Here is a 21,593-nt window from a genome sequence, read left to right as displayed (position 1 = left end):
CCACAAAATAAATCATGGCATAAAAGGCAATTCAGAAATATATCATGCAAAATAGGCCAGCTAGGCTAGGTTCAGAATTTGAATAAGTACATGAAATTGATAACCAACCTAGAGCTGATCAAGAACTGATTCTACACATGTTGGCTCATTGAAAAAATAAATAATATGAAGCAATTTACTTATTGATAACTAAGATAACTAGAATATAAAAAAAACTAATGTGGTGCAAGATTTTAACTTGAATTTAAATGAAGATACCAGTGTAATTAGAATAAGCCTATAATCAGTAATGTCTCATTCATGTCACCCATTTTAAGAAAGGTCTTGGTCAATTATAGGGACAGTTATAGAACTACTTCCTTACATTTTTTTTTTTTAAAGATTTTATTTATTTATTTGAGAGAGAGAATGAGATAGAGAGAGCATGAGAGGGTCAGAGGGAGAAGCAGACTCCCTGCCAAGCAGGGAGCCTGATGTGGGACTCATTCCCGGGACTCCGGGATCATGACCTGAGCCGAAGGCAGTCGCTTAACCAACTGAGCCACCCAGGCGCCCTACTTCCTTACATTTTTGTAAGGTAATTGTATAATCACTGCAAACCCAAATAGAATGTAATATACAGCAAAAGTAAAAATAAAAAGACATAACAAAAAGGAATTATTTAGTATTAAAGCAAAATAACAGAAAAGAGACTGAGAAAATACAAAAGACAATAAAATACAGCAATAATCCCTACCATATAATAAACTGGAAGGCACTACATTTCAATTATATTTACTGAAAGACATCACAAAACTTCCATCGTTAGGAATCTATTGTTGATATTATCTCTTATGTTTCCTTCTACATTTATCTACATGAATTCAATCCTTAGGAATTTATTCATTAGTTTCAAATTTTTTTTCTAAACCCTTTTATGAATAACTCTTAATGAATTAAATTAATAGTACAAAAGTGGTCACACACAACCCAGATCACTTTGAAACAACTGAGTAGAGCACATAATTCTTAATCTATACTAGCTGAACCCACTACCACATTATCACTGCTACTCTCTTCTCTGCCTTCAGGGCCTCGAAATGTCACAGGCTCAAATCCCTAAAGCTACATAAAGCCTGGAGAAACTGTAAGCTTTTAGAGACCTTCTTTCCCTTCTCTTTCTAGTTTATCCTTCTTTCGGTTAAATGCCAAGTAATTGATATTTCCCTTCAATATAAGGAGAATGGTGGTAAAGTAGAAATGAACAAGGATTTTCCCACAGACCCAATATTCTCCATGGATCCAGGATTATCTATGACCAGTTGAGTAGATCACAGCCACCTCTGACAAGGTAAACTATAAACTGATCAGTTCAACCTAAGCACTTCTAGGACTGGTTCCTCAACTGTGGGGGATGGGAGGTGGGGGAGCAGATGACTAAGATATGTAAAAACCAGTGCTGTCTAAATATATAATTATGAAGGTGGTCAGTCAAATGCAATTAATTTTTAAAAATACTGTTATTCTATACTTCTAGGTAATCAAGGGTTAACTGTAAAGCCTGGTGACCTAAATTTTTAGAGTCATCAAGGAGATGATACTAGCTCATTAAAGGGAAGCTTTGTTTTTGACATCTTACTACAATTAAAGTATTTACATATGCTTTATTTTCTATTATCGTATATAGTAAGGATAATATTTCTATATTTCATGAATAATCATATATGTATATATATAAAAAGCAGAAATAGAAGTGAATTATACCATATCATTAGACAGGCACATGCAATTCTACGAACAGACTCAATTGTAAGAAAAATATACCTGCCATCCCTGTGATGATGTTCAGTGTTCTGACTGTATCTGGAGCGAGGTAGAGTAAGAAAATGACTGCAAGCATGGCAGAAACAAGAATATAAATGAGACTCAGGAAAGAAATGAAAAGGTATAGTTTACTTTTAAAAAGTGAAATTCAAAAAAGATAAGCAGATAGTAAGCAAAGCAAATGAAAACTGTTACTAGATAGCTTGCTCTTTCCTCCCAATGTCCATTGTAATATGGCCGTGCTAAAGGTTAAAATATTCTAAGTATTCCAAAATAAACACAACAAAAACATAGCAAATCAAGATTTAAACAAATTATATTTCAAAATAAAATCTTATCAATTATCACTCAAACATCTCTAGCACCATCTATAAAATGTTATACAATATATAGTTGCTTTCCCTTTTTGAGGAGGAAAGATGGAAAGAGAAAACTAATAAAATAACAAGGAAGTTTAAGAAGAAAATAATTAAAGAGGTAATTTCTAATACACAGGAGATTTTATAAGGTAATTATTTCTTCTTCAATCATGAATAAGTAAAATAACTAAAAGGACTTAAAAATTCCATTTAGTAAGGAATAAGCTGACTTGAATTATTATTTGGTTATTACTTTCATTTATTAGGTTCATTGGATGCTATCCATTTTTCCATTCACTATGTTTAGTATATGTTTATTACCTACTGTGGGCTGTGCTACACTTCACGCCTCATGACTATCCTAAACCATCGAAGCAGCACACTGACGTTTTCACCCATCTCTAGGGGCTCCTCTTCTTTCCACAGCGCTGATTTAAACTTTTCTGTTTTTGTAAAACCTCTCATGCCAACACACTTAATTTTGGCAGATGATCATTATGTTTCAGTTTTTTAAAAAAGGAAACCAACTTTGAATCCTCTCTGTCATATTTCTACCACTAAATACAGAGTACCTATACTTATATCTTCACTTGTCATTTTCTTTTGCACCAAAGGAAGAAACTCCTCTACTTGTAATCCTAATTTCCCACATTCGTTCTTCCTTCCTTCATTCATTGTCTCATGACTTCCATTCCTGAACTGCACTTAATCCTAAAAATAAACCCTTCACTAACCTCGCCTTCCTCTCAAGCCTTTGCATGTCTCTGACTTTCATCATACAACATCTTAGCCATATCTACAATTTTTGCCACCACTTCCTCACTTCTCATCCAAGCTTTAAGTTCACTGTATGTAACGGGACTTTCAGTCTCCACCCTTCTCTGGAAGCTAGCCTATGAATGCTACCTGTGAAATCCTGAAAAATCCTTTAACTTCTTGATCTTCCTCATATTACCCTTATCTATGGTGTTACACAGTGATTTTCAACCTATGTTTCTTGACACTCTCTCTTCTCTTGGTTTTTGAAACATGATTCTCTCAGGCTATTAAAAATAGTATTTATGTAACACTCAATGAGGTGACAAGTACTCCATTAAAGGTTTGTCTACTTTATCTCATTTATTTCTTGTAACAGCTCTTTGAGGTAGGTTCTAGTATTGCCACAGACAGAAAAACTGAGGCTGTGAGTGCCATATAGGAAGTAGCTGGACTGGGTTTCAAACTCAGGGCTTCCTTAATCCAAAATTCAGGCTCTTAACATTTACACATACGGCCTGGTTTCCCTCCTATCTAACTGCTTCTTTACCCATTTCATTTACTGGATTCTCCTTCTCTTTATTCCCTAGAGGCAGTGGTTTCCCAAGATGGGTTCTTCAAATTTCTTTATATTCCAACACATTCTTTCTGCATTATATCATTTCCTTTATAGTGTGAACTCTCACTTTGTTTAGCTTTCATTTTTCTTTGGGTTTCACAGCACATTTCCAGCTGCTTCCTGGGCTCCCCACACAGCTGCCTAACTGTCGTGTAGACACTTCAGAAAAACGCATGTTAATTTTAAGGTTCGAGCAAGACATTCGCCTATTTGGACGCCTGGTGCTGCATTTGTGAAATGAGGGGGCTGGAGCAGTAGTTTTCAAACTTTCTTTTTGATCAGAAGACCAATGTTTTTTTGGAGCAGATTTTTATGTAAAACCAATCATTAGGAAGCCAATAAAATCAGAATGACTCTGGCTAAAGAGGGAGTGAGAAGACTAATCCCTATCCATTTGGCATGGTCCTTACCTACAACCGCAGTCCCTCAGTTACCTCCATGATCTCTAAAAGACCCTCTAGTTTCAAATATAATTCTTTAACCCTCGTTTGAAACTTAATATAATACTTCAGCTGTTCCTCTTTGTGTAATCCCAGTTTTAACTAAAGATTTAAATATTTACTTAACAAGCCAAGTTTTAAAAAATCTCATAATTTAACTCCTCCATTTTCCTTATTTTCCACATTTAATTGATTTATAAACCTTGCTAGTTCCAATGCTTAAATAACTCAGATTTATCTCTTCTATTCCTTTTCTCCTGCTACTACCTTCAATCAGGCTTACCATGTCTACTAAAATAATCTATTGCTCCCCTCCTTCAACCCCAACCCTTTCCTGATCCAATCCATTCTCCACTCTGTCTACAAGCAAGATAATTATAAATTATGCTTTTGATCATGTAGGTACTTTGCTTAAAATCCTTCTCTGGTTTCACATATCAAAAACAAGTCATATTCCTTAAAACAGCATACAAATTAAGTTCTAAACTACTTCAATCTTCAGTATAGCCTATCACTTCCCACCCTTCATACTATAACTTTTTATGTAGGTATGCCAGACCACCTAAGATTCTCTAAATATATCCCATACTTTCCTGACTCTGAGACTGTTCATGCTTATCACTCTGCCAAGAATGCCATTATCCTCCCTCTGTCTCCACTTTATTGCCTTTGAAAATTCTACTCAATCTTTAAAGTCCAACTTCCCTTTACAGCTTTTTTCCAATACTCAAGCAAGTAATTTTCTCTCCAATCTATTCCAATAATATTATGCTTGGCCTGACAGGCTTCTATGTTTTATAATTAGTTGGTATATTATATATTAGTTGGTATATATGAGTTGGTATAATTAGTTGGATCATCTGTTTATTTAGGCCAGGATAATGTCTATTTTAAATCTTTGTGCACAATTGGGTGACACACTCAATAAATACATTTTGGATTGAACTAAAAACTAAAAACAGAATTATACTATTTTCATGGTGAGCCTACCCTCCAAAGAGAGCAATGGTTCACATAATCACAGAAACTTCTAGAAATGTAAACAGAACAGTACAAACCTATGTGGTATAAAAAGAAAGTAAAACAGTATTCAAAAAAGATATTCCTGGCATTACAAAGAGTAGAAGTAATACCCAACAGCTGTGATATTAGGATTTATTGCATTAAGAACAAATAGATCTTCTCTGAAAATTACTTGAGGAATGAAAATATATAAACTTCAAAACTTATTAAAATTTTCAAATTCATAGAACATATATATCATCATCAATTTCTAATATTCTCCTTGAGGAGCCTTATAGTTAATTTTGTCTCTATAAAGCCAAAGAAAACATTAAGCAAGGATCACCTTTATCAAACATCAGTTTGTTTTATTTCCCTTTTTGTGACAGTTAATTTAACTGGCCCAAGGGGTGCTCACATTTAATGTTATTTCTGGGGGGTGTCTGTGAGGGTGCTTCAGGATGATATTAGCGTTTGAATCAGTGGACTCAGCAGACTGCCCTCCTCAATCTGGGTGAGCATCATAGAATCTGGTGAGAGGCTCAACAGAACAAAATAGGAAAAAGGATGAATTCCTCCCTTTTTCCTGCCTCACTTTAGAGCTGGACATCTCTTACCTCTCTGTTCCTCAGACTGGGATTTATAACATTGGCCACCCTGGTTCTCAAGCCTTCAGACTTGGACCGAATTATACCATCATTTCATGGGTCTCCAGCTTGCATAGAGCAGATGGTAGGCCTTTTGACTTCTATAATTATGTGAGCCAAATCCTTATTATCTATCTATCCTACTGGCTCTGTTTCATTGGAGAAGCCGAAATACATAGTTTTCTATAGTCATGTTGTACCTCTTAACCCAATCTGGTCATGATACCCCTTGAGATTCTGTTGACGACTATAAAAATACATCAGTGAATATTACATAAATTTAAATCCACATTGTTTTGGAAGTAAAATCCACCTAAGATCCAGAGATGCATTCAAGGTCCTTTGCCACATCCACTTGGTACAACTTAAAAACATTTCATTTACTCTTCTCAGTTAAATCATTCTTACATTTCTTCCAAAATTAATGGAATTATAAAACCTAAGTAAACAATACTGTCGCCAATATACATAATGAGTTAAAAAATTATGTCAAAAATTGCAATTTATCCAATCTCCTTGAAAAATTTTTAAAATTGAGCAGAGCAGTAATTCATTGTAAAAAAAAATAGAAAACTAAAAGAATTACTAAATTTTAAAGAGTAAAAAAAAGAAGTTATAGATTCAAAAATCATAATGACAAATTTCACTATTCAAATAATTGAACTGGATTACTAATCTAATTTCTAGACACTCTGATTCTTATTAAGGAATGTAATCTTTAAAGACAGAACAAAACTGTATTTATAATGAATTATCCTTCCATTTTATCAGATGAATCTGAATGTCTCCTTTTAGAAACCACCAGACAAAAAGGACTGCAAAAAGAAGAAATAAAATATCTCATCCTTAAATGAATTATCCTTCCATTATATCAGATGAATCTGAATGTCTCCTTTTAGAAACCACCAGACAAAAAGGACTGCAAAAAGAAGAAATAAAATATCTCGTCCTTAAATAACCTATAGTTTTTGAAAGCAAAGTTTCCAACAATCTCAACTTAATGCAAAACTTTCTGTTCTGTCTTCAATATTGTTAATGTTTTGCTACTTTATAGTTCCTAAAACATTCTCAATATGATTTAACTATGTTAAAATATATTCCTGAAATGTAATAAAATGTATTGCTTTTAATTTACTTTCTCTGTATTTTCAAACTTTCAGAGATGTGTTCCCCTCATTGTTGATAACTAAAAGGACCAAGAAGACTATAAATAGTTATGGGTAATTTTGACACTTCCTTACAGCTGGTTGGCTGATAAAGAGTAAGAAATGGCATAAGTGTGTGAGGTATCCTAGAGATCCATGTAATATGACATTTTTCTTTTTAGAATATAAATGTATTAACTGAATGCACACAAAAAAAAGCCTATGAAGTAATGTATCTTAGGCCAGTGTTAATTGTATTTTTTTTTCTTATTATGCTAAAGGTATACGGCATAGAATTAAAGGTACCCAATATATTTTGGCCTCCAGGATAGACATAAAAATGAGTACTGCATGATATCTCTGACATGTTACAGAAATATTATCTAGTACTCTATATTTATTCTAATAGTAAATTAACTCATGTAAACAAATAAGCTCTTGAAATGGTTTCTAATACTAAAGCCACATAGGTTGCCCCAGGAAAATTATGTTCCTAGTCATAGTTACCATGATTTACCAGAGAAACAATGATCTAAAAAGTATGGGGGATGGAGAGGAAGATGAACGATGTCTGTTATAATTCTTCATTTTGGCTAACAGCCCTGCATCCAAGTTTCTGAATTACTTACAAAGAACCTATTTTCTTTTCAAAACAGAATAGGATTTTGACTAATGATAACAGAGTGAGATGTGCAGAGATATAAAGATGCAGTCAAATTTTGATATATAATTCTTTTTAACATTACCTGCAAGAAAAAGGGAATCCGAATACTATTATCTCCTTCTTATACCACTTAGGTTTAGCCAGGCACTATAAATTAATGCCAAAGAGCATCATTTCCCACCCATTGTAGCCAATGTAAAAGCCATTATCTTCATGCACAACTTTCCAATATGTCCCAAGTCCTTCATCCTTCATACTGAGTCTTTCTGATATATATGTATGTTTTGCCTCTGTATTTATGCTTTTGTTCTTGCCTAAATAAGCATGTCCATTTTTCAAGGTCCAACTCATGTTCTACACTCTCTACAAAGCTTTTTAAAAAAAATACCTGTATTAACTGATTTCTTTTTTTTCTGCTTAGTTAATAAGCACATTAAGATGTCAATTATTTGTAAGCCACAAGATCTTTTAAAATGTTAAGAGTAAGGCACATCTTCTGAGTACGTACTATGCAACTGGAGGTGCTGTGTCATTTAATCTACCCCACAACCTCATAAAGTTGGTACTAATGTTCTAATTTTATAGATAAGGAAATCAAGTGTCAAAGACATTAATTTTCCCAAAGAAACACAGCTAGCAAGTAATAAAAAGCCTACATTAAAATGCAATGCCATTTGGCTCCAAATCCTACAAAAAAAGAGTATATTCAATAAAATACTCTTCTGGTCCAGTGCACCATTTATTACTGACAAGAAAAGTTAATGTACCACTCAAAATGCCTACATTTTACTTACTATCTCAAAGGAAATTCTCTTTTAGGCTTTTTAATCAACAGTATTATTGATTGACTATATAAAACACTACTCATGAAAATTCACTGTAAGAGTTCTAGAGAATTATTACCTTCTAAAGAGTGCATAAAAATTACGATGTCTTCACATGCATTCTATTATTGAAAATCTTTTAGAATATTTAGAATATAAAGCATAAAACAGAAATTAAGAACCCATTGTTTACTAATTTGATAGACTACCTAACATGGATACTACTGTACTTCTTGATTTTTGATCCCTCATGTTAATAAGTAATGTTTACACAGATAACTTAAATATAATATTAGAAATAGTTTTATAGTCTTATTTAAAAGAAATTCTATTTTAGTTATTTAAAAAAAATGTAGAACAGCTCACAATTAGGGGTAACTATGATTTGACAATCTACAGCACTCTAAAAAAGTGATGAAACCCCAGTAATTATGATTTGGTAATCTACAGCACTCTAAAAAAGTGATGAAGCCCCAGGGGTCAAATTCCTCCAAAACTTCTGAATTACTTGAACATTTTTGTCAAACTAAATGATTCATAAAGTTATAAACAAGAAAAAATATAATGACATAGCAGTTATGACCATAATAGCTATATACCAAGGATTTAACAGCAAGTCTTTTATCATTAATGCTATGGCCATTTGTCTTAAAATACTGATAAATTATTATCAGTTTGCATGATAGTGACTATTTTTGTTTGTGAATATAATTGTAGAGGTTAATTTTATTCTATTCCTCTCTGCAAGATTTAGACCATATTGTCTTCAGAGAAAATATCAAGTCCATTTCTCATCTAAAGAAAAATTTTATGCAAACTTGAAGGATTTAAAGTCATTTCAGACTTTTTTCTTTCATCATTGCCTTAAGGAACTTTCAAAGAACAAGGAGTTTATGAATCGCTATGTAAATAATTTCCAGAGATGATCAAACTTATTAGAATTCTATAATGTTTAATAAAAGTACTCATTCACCCACCCTAATATGACTTCTTCCAACTCCTGATCGTGCCCATACAGTTATTTTTCTTTCACTAGTATCATACTTGATGTGATACAATTTCTTTAGGGACCACACCTATAATTACCACTAAAGACACAGATCACTATGAAAAAGTTAAGCAAATAAAAAAAAATACCACATTAACTTTTATTTAACAATTAATAAAGATACTAATTTAATAACTTCTATTTCTTCTTAGATCTCAGATACAAAAGCTAATACTTGTTTGACACTATTGAAGATTAGGATAGATGTTCCCTACCTTTTCTTCTGGAAAAGTGTACTTAACACAATGAAATTATAAGCCTGAATTGAGTATAACCTTAGATTTAGATGAAAACAATTAAGTTTATAAATATTGACAATGATGAACATTGGGAACTTCTCAAGTCAGTTGATTTAAGATGTTCTTACTAAATTGGTTTAGGTCTCATACAAAGAGACTTCTGCATTCTCTTGTTACTTTATCATAATATTCTCTGAATAGTAAATTAGGCTTTCTTTGCTAATCCTTATCTCAAACCTATTTGACAGTGTGGAGGAAATACCATAGCATTTTTCATTTTATATAGAACTAAACCATGAATTCAAGGGTTAATTAATTTGTTTAACTTAAAAACAAATTAGTAGTAATTAGTGTGATTAATGCATTGAAACATATGTTATTTCCAAGTATGTCACATTTAATGGAGCAAACTTGGAGAATTCCTCCAAATACAGAAACCAATAAGCATAATTCTTTAAGATGCTTAAAAGGTTTACTGAAAGCCATGAGGCAAAACCTCTTCATGAATCAGTTTTTGTGTCTGTTTCCTAAACAAACCAGACTTGTGTCAATACTTTTATATATAAAGTCACACTGGTTTCCCTGATGAATATAAAAGACTTTAAATCTATTGTCTCATGAAGTATATTTATATGTAATGATTGGTTATGATAAATGAAAACAATAAAATGTCTATTTTCATTATAATTATCCTTATAACCTCATGTGCAAACTCACTAGCTTAACTGTTTGATTTAACAAAGGACCAAAACTGCAAAAGCAAGATGATTTTTTTTAAACCAAAGAAAAGGTTGTTCTTGTTTGTTTTATTTTTTTACACGGTGGTCATAAGAACGAATGTATGCATTGTAAAGGAAATGGTGTTAGAAGCTAAGATTAACAAATATCCAAGTTCTGGATGAAAATATTTTATGGTAATACCTTCGTCCTGAAGGTAGCGATTATAATAAGGTCTAATAGTATTTAATCCTATTTACCTGTCTCTATCTGGAGAGTAACGGTCATCCATGACACGATGTCTATCCATTCGGCTAATTGTATTATAATGTCCAGCAGTAGAGCGTGTCCCTCGAAGCTCCTGTTCCACATTCCGACTGCAATAGCAAAATCCATTAAATATTTTAATAAACCATAATCATGCACTACACTAAAAAGGAGGTTTATTAATAAAGACGTAGAAAAAGATAAAAATCAGTGTAATGCCAAGTCCCAAGTTTTTTGTTTTAACTAATTGCATCTCGGACTAATGAGATACATTTCAACTGGAGGCTGACAGTGAAGTTGGGGATTGCTGCTATAACAGAGATAAACATAAACATGGTATCAATGGGGGTAGAGATAAGGATTATCAAAATTATTAATGGATGACACCCAGGTTTCCAAAAGTGATTTTTATACACAATACAGGAGGAGGAATAAATTTGTGTGGAGAAAATGAGTTTAGCATGTTGCTTATAGATAATATTGGTGTATCTTGTTTTAGGAAAATGATTATGATCTGTTTTTTAAAATCTAAATTGAAGTCTTTATAAATGATCAATGATGATTTATTTTAAGCTACCATTCTTGGCCTGGACTGACAACTTACACACTTCTTTTTCATGATAGAATAAGCCTCTACATAGCTTTTGCTATTGCTTTCTGTTAGGCACAGCTGAATCTCTTCTAAAACTTTGCCTATTTTTTTTAGGTGTGTTCAAATATTCTTTCCCTGGTAAAAGTCGAGCATCCTTTTTTTAAAAATTTTTTTTATTTAAATTCAATTAGCCAAGCTATAGTACATCATTGGTTTTTGATATAATTTTCAATGTCCTTTTTTAAAAAATAAGAAATGGCTTAATTTATTAAAGTTAAAATCCAAAATCTAGTTCTTTCTTAAATTTAAATTTCAGATTAAAAATATTATTCTATTGATAGGTCTACCATATTTGAACAATTACTTTTCAGAAGACTTTTAATAATTTTAGTCCCATTTACAAACTTAGTTAATCAATCATTTTAAATTTTTATAAACTTAATATATTTTTTAATTATTTTAATTGTCTAAATTAAACACTTTCTAGTACTTACATCTTTATACACTAAATAAATTAAATTCATAAATATAACAAATCTTAAGTTCTCTTAGAAAGCCCAGTACCATGTATAAAATTAAAATCATAAGGAAAAAGTCTAAATCTAAAAATAAATCAATTATTCATTCAAAATAGGCATTATAAAACTATCATTCTAAGAGTTCAAATTTTCTTAAACTTTGCAAGTATATAAAATGTGAATTCTATAAATATTTCTTGTTAGTAAATACATTATTTCCATGGCTCTTACTCCTGTAAGCTTTCTGTACTTAACTGGATTGATTAGAGTTTTCTACGAGGCATAAGACTTAGAGCTGTAGATTTTCTGAGTCACTCTTCCCTCTGCCTGTGCTTTTTTTTTTATTCTTTGCATGATTGCTCCTAACTTTAAAACCCCATCAGATGTTTATTTTCTCCTATTTCTTAAATTATCAATACCTATATCATTCAGGAGTATGGTTAGTTGGCTCTAACTAGATATGCTCAGTTCAGCATATCTGAAAGCTGGGTCTTCTTTACGATTTTGAACTCTCACATAAAAGAAACATACATCAACCAAAGTTACAAAGTAGTCCATATTTCATATTACTCTCAATATTTAGGTTGTTGAAGAACATATCTGTTTTTTCTTAAGTAACTTTCTCCCACAAGAATTTATTACCTTTAGAAATTATTGAATTCTTTGTGATAAATAGGCTTTTAATAGCATCCTACAAATAAAATGTGTATGGTATCCTACCTTTGTGGAGGAGGGACACTGGGTGACCATGATCTAGTCCTTCCTATAACATCTACTCGGTGAGGAGATCCTGATGGTGAACAATGGTTTGATGACATTACTTGTTCTGGCACTGATAATGTTGAGCTTTGAAGATCTCGACCATTGTGTCGATAATCTAAAGGTGCAAAGATGAAGAGTACAGTTATCTACTCACTAAGTCCTTTGGCATTTTGTACTTCAGTGAAAAAACTAAATGTTAGTGAAATTGAAAGCCTCTGAATATATTAAATGTAAAGCATAATGAATAAAACATAATACCATCATAAAATAATATTTTGTGAACACTTAAATTAAAAATGAATGACAAATATTTAGATAGCTACTATGTCCAAGGCACTGTGCTAGTTAGGCTAAAACTTTTTTTTTTTTTTTAAGATTTTTATTTATTTATTTGACAGAGAGAGAGACAGCGAGAGAGGGAACACAAGCAGGGGGAGTGGGAGAGGGAGAAGCAGGCTTCCTGCGGAGCAGGGAGCCCGATGCGGGGCTCGATCCCAGGACTCCGTCACCATGACCTGAGCCGAAGGCAGACGCTTAATGACTGAGCCACCCAGGCGCCCGTAGGCTAAAACTTTTATATACAGTTAGTTATCTTTACTAAAAGAGGCAAGTTTATTCTAAAAACACTTTCATCTCTTCAATAAACTAGAAGAGCTTTAATTACTTTGCAACAATTATAAATATTCAAAATTATGAACTTCACAAAAATTCCTAAAAGTCTATGGTTATTTCTCTTTTTTTTTTTTTTTAAAGATTTTATTTATTTGACACAGAGAGAGCACAAGCAGGGGGAGCAGCAGGAAGAGGGAGAAGCAGACTCCCCATTGAGCAGGGAGCTCCATGTGGGACTCGATCCCAGGACCCTGAGATCATGACCTGAGCCGAAGGCAGATGCTTAACCAACTGAGCCACCCAGGCGCCCCTATGGTTATTCCTTTAAGAGATAAACAATATTAGAAAGCATTCGGAATACCATCTGAAGTACCTATGTAAACTGTTTTTCTTATAGTGATTGACAGGGCTGAGATATAAGCGATGCCTGAGAATAAAAACACGACTGTTTGGAGGAAGGAAACAGCTCAATGATTTGACATACTTAGAAAAAGTGTATTAAAAGTGATAGAACTCAAACGAATCTTAGAAAGCAATAGATATTTGACTGATGGAGAGAAAAGTAGAAGGAATTCAAAGTTGCTAGAAAAAACGCAGTTCAATGTGGGGCAGCGGTAGGGAAATAAACAGTAAGTTTGACCCAAGTTGTGTATATCTAAAACATCATGAGGCTTGTAATGGAAAAAACCTGAACATTTCTGGGCAGGAACTGGTATTTGCCCCACCACCATTATCTTCAGCATGTTCATCATGGCTGCTATTGACTTTTACTATGTGCCAGGACCTCTGCTAGTACTGTACAAAGTGTTCTGCTACAACATTTGTCTCAGAAATAACTCAGAAGTATTGGTTCATATGTGATTTTTCCCAACATGTTCACATTTTGCAGTATTATCTGAAGTTAGGTTCCCAAGGAATGCAGCAGGAGAAAGATTTGAGTGCACACAAATGACTAAAGGAGTGGTCTCAAGAGAAAGGAATTAGAACAGGGCACGAGAAGAAACTAAGTAAGAATGTAATGTCGGCTTGATTCCACTGGCCTGTGAATTGTACCAGAGCTGCTCTGACTTTGAAGCAAGGGTCCAATGTTAGCCAGTCATGACTGAAGACTGCCAGTGGGAAGGGGGTGAGATTGTTTTCTGTTTGTCTAAGGCCAATTCTCCGGAACATGGGGCGGCTGTGAGTTGTTAGCAGCCAACATTCACTGGCGATGTGTAAACCAGCTGAACTAAAGGGGCTATGGGAGCGTCAACAGTGTCCACTCTATCTACCAATAAAAGCAGCTGAAAGCAAAGAACATTAACACAGTTGGATGCAGAAAGCTAGAGAAATACAGAACTAAATATGATGCTCATTCATCCCATGTTCTTCCTTTTGGCTCACTTTGGCCAAAAAAAACTCCATCTTAGAAGTATTTTTGCGTGGGTTCTTCCTGGTTGTGTGAATACTTCCCTTGACACCATAACTGTGTAGACTTATCCTCCTTTCCATCTAGACATACTCCTTCTATCTAGATACCTTCATTTTATTTTTAAATCCCACATTTACTACTTTTATTGCTTAAAAGTTAACATGACTTTTAAAAATTGTGCTTGTACTTTTATTTTTAGTGTTTTGATTACAAAGCTACATGAGTTTTGAATGGTCTGATCCAACTGGTATTCCCAGATGCCCTGTTGTTTTTAGTCCATGATTTTGCAGAGCACAAGGTTTTTTCAGGAATCTATAAATGATGTGAAAGAACCAACTCTGCAAAGAAGATAATGTTATCCCCATTTTGGAGCACCTGGGTAGCTCAGTCGGTTAAGCATCTGCCTTCAGCTCAGAACATGATCCCAGGGTCCTGGGATAGAGTCGTGCATCAGGCTCCCTGCTCAGCGGGGAGGCTGCTTCTCCCTCTGCCTGCCGTTCCCCCAGCTTGTGCTCTCTCTCTCTCTCTCTGACAAATAAATAACTAAAATCTTTAAAAAAAATATTAGCCCCATTTTATATTTAAGGAAACTGAAATTTACATTAAGAAATTTACTAAGAAATTTTAATTGTCAAATACAAGATCTGGGATTTAAAGCAAATTCTATCTCACTCCCAATGCTCTCACTGTGCTCTAAGACTACATTCATCTTTCATGATCAAAGTAATAATTTAGGAAGATGAAGCTGACAGCAGTATACAATTCAACCTAAAGGTTAGAGAGATTGCAGCAAGATTAATTGCTCTTATAAAATATAGAACAGACTGTCCAACAGAACTCTCTAAAATGATAAAAATGTTCTCTATCAGCACTGTCCAATATGGTAGCCACTAGACACACATGACTATTGAGCACTTGAAATCTTGCTAGTGTTAATGAGAAACTGAATTTTTAATGTATTTATTTTAAATCAATTTAAATGTAAATAGCCACATATAGCTAGTGGTACAACTTTGGAGTATGACAACTGGTAGTAGCAACAGACTACACAGAAAAAAATCAATACAATCTTTCATTCAACAAGTATTTATGACTGTATGAGCATGTTATTCTATGAGCTACAGTGAGCAAAACAAACAAAAAGCTTCGCCCTTATGGAGTTATCTTCTTTAAACAGGATCTCTTCAGTTGCCATGCTGAGAATAGACGGAAAAGAGAAAGGCAGTTAAGTCAGGCAAGAGATGAACCAGGACGACAGCAATGGAGACATGGAAAATAATCAGATTCTGGACATATTTTGAAGGTAGAGGCACTGGGACGGTTTCGTCTAAGATTTGATGTTGGACATAGGAGGAAGAGCAGAAGAACAAATGTAAAATTTTAATTCAAGTAAAAGAATGGAGTTACCATCAATAACTTGGTTTGGTGGGAAAGATCAGGAGTTCAGTTTTAGACATGTTAAGCTGAAGATAACTGCTACATTTCCAAGCACAGATGTCAAGTGGGCAGTAGAAAATAAAAATTTAGAACACAAATAAGTGGTTTTGACTGGACATGTGGGAAGTTTAGCATACAGATGCTATATGAAGGCATGGGACTTTAAAGAGATGCAATCACTAGAGTAGTGAATGTAGACAGCAAGAAAGTCCAACAATGGAGTCTGGGGACGTTCTAGTATGAACCAACAATTTGTGATCAGATACAAAAGCAAAAAAAGGGAAGAAATAAATGACTCTTAACATTTGATTAGCCCACCAGGAAGTTAAAAGTATACTACAAAGGGGTGCCTGGGTGGCTCAGTTGGTTAAGCATCTGTCTTCGGCTCAGGTCATGATCCCAGGATACTGGGATTGAGCCCCACATCGGGCTCCCTGCTGAGTGGGAAGCCTGCTTCTCCCTCTCCTTCTGCCCCTCCCCCTGCTTATGCTCTCTCTCTCGCTCTCTCTCTCTCTCTCTCTCTCTCTCTCTCTGTGTCAAGTGTCAAATGTCAAATCTTTGGGAGGGAAAAAAAGTATACTACAAAGAGAGAAGTTTAGAAGGTTTACCAGTTTGGAGAGGAGGAGGTAACAGTATTTTCAGTCTCATAGGCAAACAGTTACACATGTGGAAAAAAATCTTGGGAAAGGCATTAGGACTGTCAATAAAGTTTTGAGAGGCATTTATAAAAGGAGCATCATTGAAATCCAAGGTAAGGGAATATATAGAGAGAAAAGAGATATGACTATGGAGTTTAAAGGAGACTATTGAGAAAAGGAGGAAGAGTTACTACAAGAAGAAATTTCAAATAATGCAGTCTCATGAAAACTAACAAGAAAGAGTTTTAAGAAAATATTCATTATTAATAATATAAAGAGCTACTCCGAAGTGATAAAAAATGAGTATTGAAGTTAGGTAATTAACTTAGGAAATCAGAATTTATATGTGACATTTAAGAGCTAATTATTAAAACGTCACTCTACCTTCCCAATGGAAAATAAATTATTTACATGTATTTGTATATTGTTTCAGGTCAGAGTAGAAAATAACACTAACATTCTAAGTGGCTATAATCTCATATTTTATATATATATTCCATTTATTAGCATTGTGGGGTGAGTCAACTGGTTCAAAGAATAGTTGGTCTAGAGGGGAGGGGGGTGGGAGGATGGGTTAGCCTGGTGATGGGTATTAAAGAGGGCACGTATTGAATGGAGCACTGGGTGTTATAAGCAAACAATGAATCATGGAACACTACATCAAAAACTAATGATGCAATGTATGGTGATTAACACAATAAAATAAAATTAAAAAAAAAAGAATAGTTGGTGTACAACACCATTCTTTCCCTACTCAGTATACCCCTGGGGCACAAAATCCATGCCAGCAGTCGCTTCCCTGAGAACCCTAAATTTCAATATCAATCAAAGTTTCTATTTCCTTTGAAGAATAACATTAGCAGTGCAAATATAAAAAATTACCTCTGACTTGAATTATCAGAATAAATGAAGTAAGTAAGCACATGGGAAATACTCCCTCTGGCATAGTTAATTTTCAAGACATCTGCCTTGTAAACTTGGAAAAATGAAATAAAGCAGCTGAAATTGCTCATTATTGAGAGAAGGCTGATAGTTCAGGTTAAAAGGGTTTTGAACGGTTGTAACAGATACTTTGAATTTGACAGATATGTAATGTGCAGTTGGAAACGAATCTCGGCATATGGGGAAGAAAGTACTAACAGATTTGCTGGTGTCTAGACTTAGGTTAGTTGTTTAAAATGCTAGTTAACATGGGGGGTAAGAAGGTACTGTGTATATGAATATATGCAATTCACATTCGAAATGCCTTAGGAACAATTTCACAGAGAATATAGGATTATTTGGTTCAGCTGACAGTCAAATTACTTGACAAACTATTGATTGAAGCATTTAGTCTCTATTGAAACTACTGTTAATGATGGAGCTTAAAACAAAAAGGACATTAAAAAAAAGAAAACATAGAAAAGTATTTTTTAATAGAATTAACGTTTAAGTCTTAGTTATCATGATACTTATGTAAATGTAATATATTAAAGTTATGAGCCTATGAAAAGATAACATTTCAAAAACCACAATACCATAATCCTGATTTTCAGGTTGATAAAAAGAATATTAAAAAAAAGAATATGGTGATGCTTCAGCTTTCTAATAGCAACAGATTTCAAGGATTTGAAATCATCTTCATATTTTTTAAATCATCAGATAAATTTCCAATCATAAATCAGGCAAAATTTAAACTACAATACCATAATTTGAAAATAAAGCTGTGCCTGATATATAATCATGACAACAATGAAAAAAATTTCAAAAAGTGCAAATATTTGACATATTTGGGTATATTGGTGACGTCAAAAAGATTTTTTTTTTCACACTGTTATGCAGTATAAAGAAGTTTCAACTATACAATAACTTCAAATTTATGGTGAAATCCTTATTATTTAGTAGTTTAAAAATAGAAAACTTAGAAGTATTCACTTATCTGACATATTTCAGTAAGAATATTCAGTTTAATAATTGATACAAGAGTTCCAGCAATTGGAATTATTCAAGAGGTTAAACTGCCATAAGGTTGTTTTTTTTGGGGGGGGGGTGGATAAAGAGGCAAGTTATTTCTTTCTCATTTTATTTATTATTTAATCTGTTTATTGGTAGATAATGATGAATAACCCTTCCTTATTACTATAAAATAATTATGAAATTCTTACCTGATACTATACCAATTCCATCATCACAGTCATAGTCAGAGACTTCACTATCACTTATTCTTTTTGACCCTATGAAGCAAACAATAGCAATAATTAAAATTGCTGATTAATAAGGAAAAAGAAAACTCCTCATCAACCTGAAAAACAAATGAAAGAAATCTGAATGAAATACTTGAGAATAAAAAATATAGAGAGAAGGAAAGTCATTATAAGCTCATGCTTATTTTTACACATATTTCATAATGTGAGGGTATTATTCTTAAAATGTATAAAATAAATTTCCTAAATGCCTTAAAGCTTGAAATAATATTAAATAATATATGTATGTGATTTGATGCTGATTGATAAAATCTATTGAACAAAAAGCTAAGTTAAAAATAGCTATGTTAAGTCAGTTTCAGATGCTTTTAGACAAAGGTACTTAAGTCTATATAAATTTCAAAGCAAGACAATATGTTAATTCAAGAGCATTCATGTGCATTTTTCTAATATGCATGACTAATAAATTAAATGTACCCAATTCTTCATTTTTCACACTTATGGAGAAGTATAATTTAAGACATCTTAAACCATCTACCTTTTAGTATTAGTTTAGCTGTTCCTCCATTGCTTTGAAAAGAAAATGAGAAATCATCCACAAACTTATTAATACATCTAAATTGTGTATTGATTACACACAATTGTTATATTTTCTAATAGCCTAAAACAGAGCAGTAATAATTAACATAATTAAAGACCTCTATAACAAAATTTTAAAATGTTTATCATGCTATGGCAAAAATAGCACTGAATTGATGGTTACAGCAGATTGTCTTCACATTTAATTATGAAATACATCACATATATAAATAAACATGTTACAATTTGTTTTTTAATATATTTTTTCTCCTACATGTGTCTCAAAAATAGGCACATCTTATACAATAGAATCCCTTATTACAGTATTTTTTCCTTCCTTACAATCAGAAAATGCTTAATGATAAATGAAAACAGTGTTGCTATTTCAAGAAATGACTTCTTTTGTCTGTCTACTTGCACCATACATTATTCATTAAATAGACCAAATTCAGTTATCAGAAAATAAATGCTTTCCTGTAACGTATATAAAATACTGAGAGTTCACATTTTACAAGGTGTCTAAAGTAGCAATAATTAAATGTTCTAGAAATGCCCTCCAATATTTCCAACTTCCTCTTAGAAATACTCTATACATTTTTTTCTCTTTTTGTTTGTTTTTACCCCTGCCCTCTTGGGAAGGGGAAGAGTCTGTTGCCAGGAACTCTTGTTTTCCTCCTTTTAATGGTTACATAAAAGACACTGATCTGTTTTGATCATGTGGTCCCACTGAATGGGTTCACTGCTATTTTCCTTCCAAAGCCTTTAAAAAATTTAAACTCAATCAAATCATAGACTCTTACAGCCCCAACTGATATGGAAACTACAATTACCACACAATATCCCAAAAGACTGAGCACAAAATGATTTACAGAATTAGTGTATACATTCTAAATGGATTTGGGGAAAAAAAGGATACCACAGATGAAGTTATCGAAGAGAGACATAATAAGAATTGCTACTCATCTCGTAACATGATTTCACTTTGTAAATGCAAATGCTCAAGGACAGGGTAATGATAGTTTAATGTGCCAGATATACTAGGGCCTAAAGATTATATGCTTTTGGTATTGGTCAAGAATCAGATCTGCCTCTGGTGTAAAATAAGAATGACACCAGCAAAAAATGAAGTTCATTTTATCGGCCTTTGTGAGTGGTCTTGTGTGGGTTTGTGCATAGAGTTGGGGGTGGATGGGTATATGTGATCTGTAAATGCTGCTTCCTTCCAAATCTTATTATGTTCCTGATAGAAGTCGATCTATTTTGCTAGTAATTCTACAGAGATTTAATATATTGTAATTATGTTATCTCTACTTGGAACTTGTCATTTAACATCCTGATGAATTCAAGTACTTAATTTAATGTCATTGAATGCAACAATCTTCTCTTTTAAAAGTAGTGTTTTCAGTGTCTTGTTTAAGAAATTGTTCCTAAGCTTATGAATGGACAGATATTCTCATATTTTTTTCTGAAATTTAAAAAAATTTTGTTTTTAGCATTTACATCCTTGTCTATCTTGAAGTGAGTTTATGTACGGTTTGAGATATGGATGCAACTTCGCTTTTTCCATATGTATAACACATATTTTGGCATTATTTAATATTTCCACTTCCCCCAATGATCTGTGATGTCACCTCGGTCATAAATAAATGTATCCTATCTGCTAGGATCTATTTCTTTTTCCTTGTACTGGCCATTTATCCATAAACCAATAACTCACTGTCTTTGTTATTATATTGTTATATATCAAAAAGCAAATTCCCTCATATCTCAAATCTTTCCTCTTTGCTCTTCCTTTAGGTTCAGGTTATTAAATTGCACAAAACATCCTACTGGAATTTTGATATGAACTGTAATGAATCAATACATCAATTTAGGGAGCCTTGGCATGTAGTACAGCATTGTTTTACCAGCCAAGAGCTAGGCATTCTCCATTTAAATTTCTGTGAAATTTAACTTCGCTCATTAAAATTTCCCACATTTGTTGGATTTATCCTTTGTATCTTATCATTTCCACTGCTATAAGAAATACTGTTAAAATTCTGATTACTAATCTAATTGCTCATATATGGAAATACTTCATTGTAAAATAATGTTAACCAACCACCTTGTTAAAGGCTCTCTCTTTTTACCTCTAATAAATTTTATATGGTTCAATTTGGATATTTCTCCATAGACAATGTTTCTAATCCTAAAGTCTTTCTTCTTTCTCTTGTCTTTCTATGCTGATAATCACAATGCTGAAAAGAAGCAGTTAAATTTTACATTCCTTTTTAAATTCTGATTTTAAATAGAAATTTTCTAGTATTTTACCATTAAAAATGATATCTGCTG

The 21,593-nt window shown here is 33.1% G+C and overlaps 1 protein-coding gene across 46 annotated transcripts in view; it reads right to left on the bottom strand.

Moving 5' to 3' along the window:
- RIMS2 (regulating synaptic membrane exocytosis 2) overlaps positions 1 to 21,593 on the bottom strand; it is a 587,808-nt gene that overhangs the window by 213,305 nt on the left and 352,910 nt on the right. For 24 of the 46 annotated variants that reach the window (XM_032415998.1, XM_032415996.1, XM_032415985.1 and 21 more), the window contains 4 exons: positions 18,645 to 18,713; positions 12,361 to 12,517; positions 10,524 to 10,640; positions 1,804 to 1,869 (listed from right to left, as the gene is read on the bottom strand). In XM_032415998.1, the coding sequence (XP_032271889.1) occupies positions 1,804 to 1,869; positions 10,524 to 10,640; positions 12,361 to 12,517; positions 18,645 to 18,713 (409 nt within the window). The remainder of the gene's footprint in view (positions 1 to 1,803; positions 1,870 to 10,523; positions 10,641 to 12,360; positions 12,518 to 18,644; positions 18,714 to 21,593) is intronic. The other 22 variants (XM_032415989.1, XM_032416001.1, XM_032416012.1 and 19 more) reach the window with 1 other exon arrangement.

The sequence above is a fragment of the Phoca vitulina genome, unplaced genomic scaffold (genome assembly GCF_004348235.1).
Source record: "Phoca vitulina isolate PV1807 unplaced genomic scaffold, GSC_HSeal_1.0 scaffold18, whole genome shotgun sequence".
Classification (NCBI taxonomy): domain Eukaryota; kingdom Metazoa; phylum Chordata; class Mammalia; order Carnivora; family Phocidae; genus Phoca; species Phoca vitulina.
This window is presented reverse-complemented; position numbering and strand designations above follow the sequence as displayed.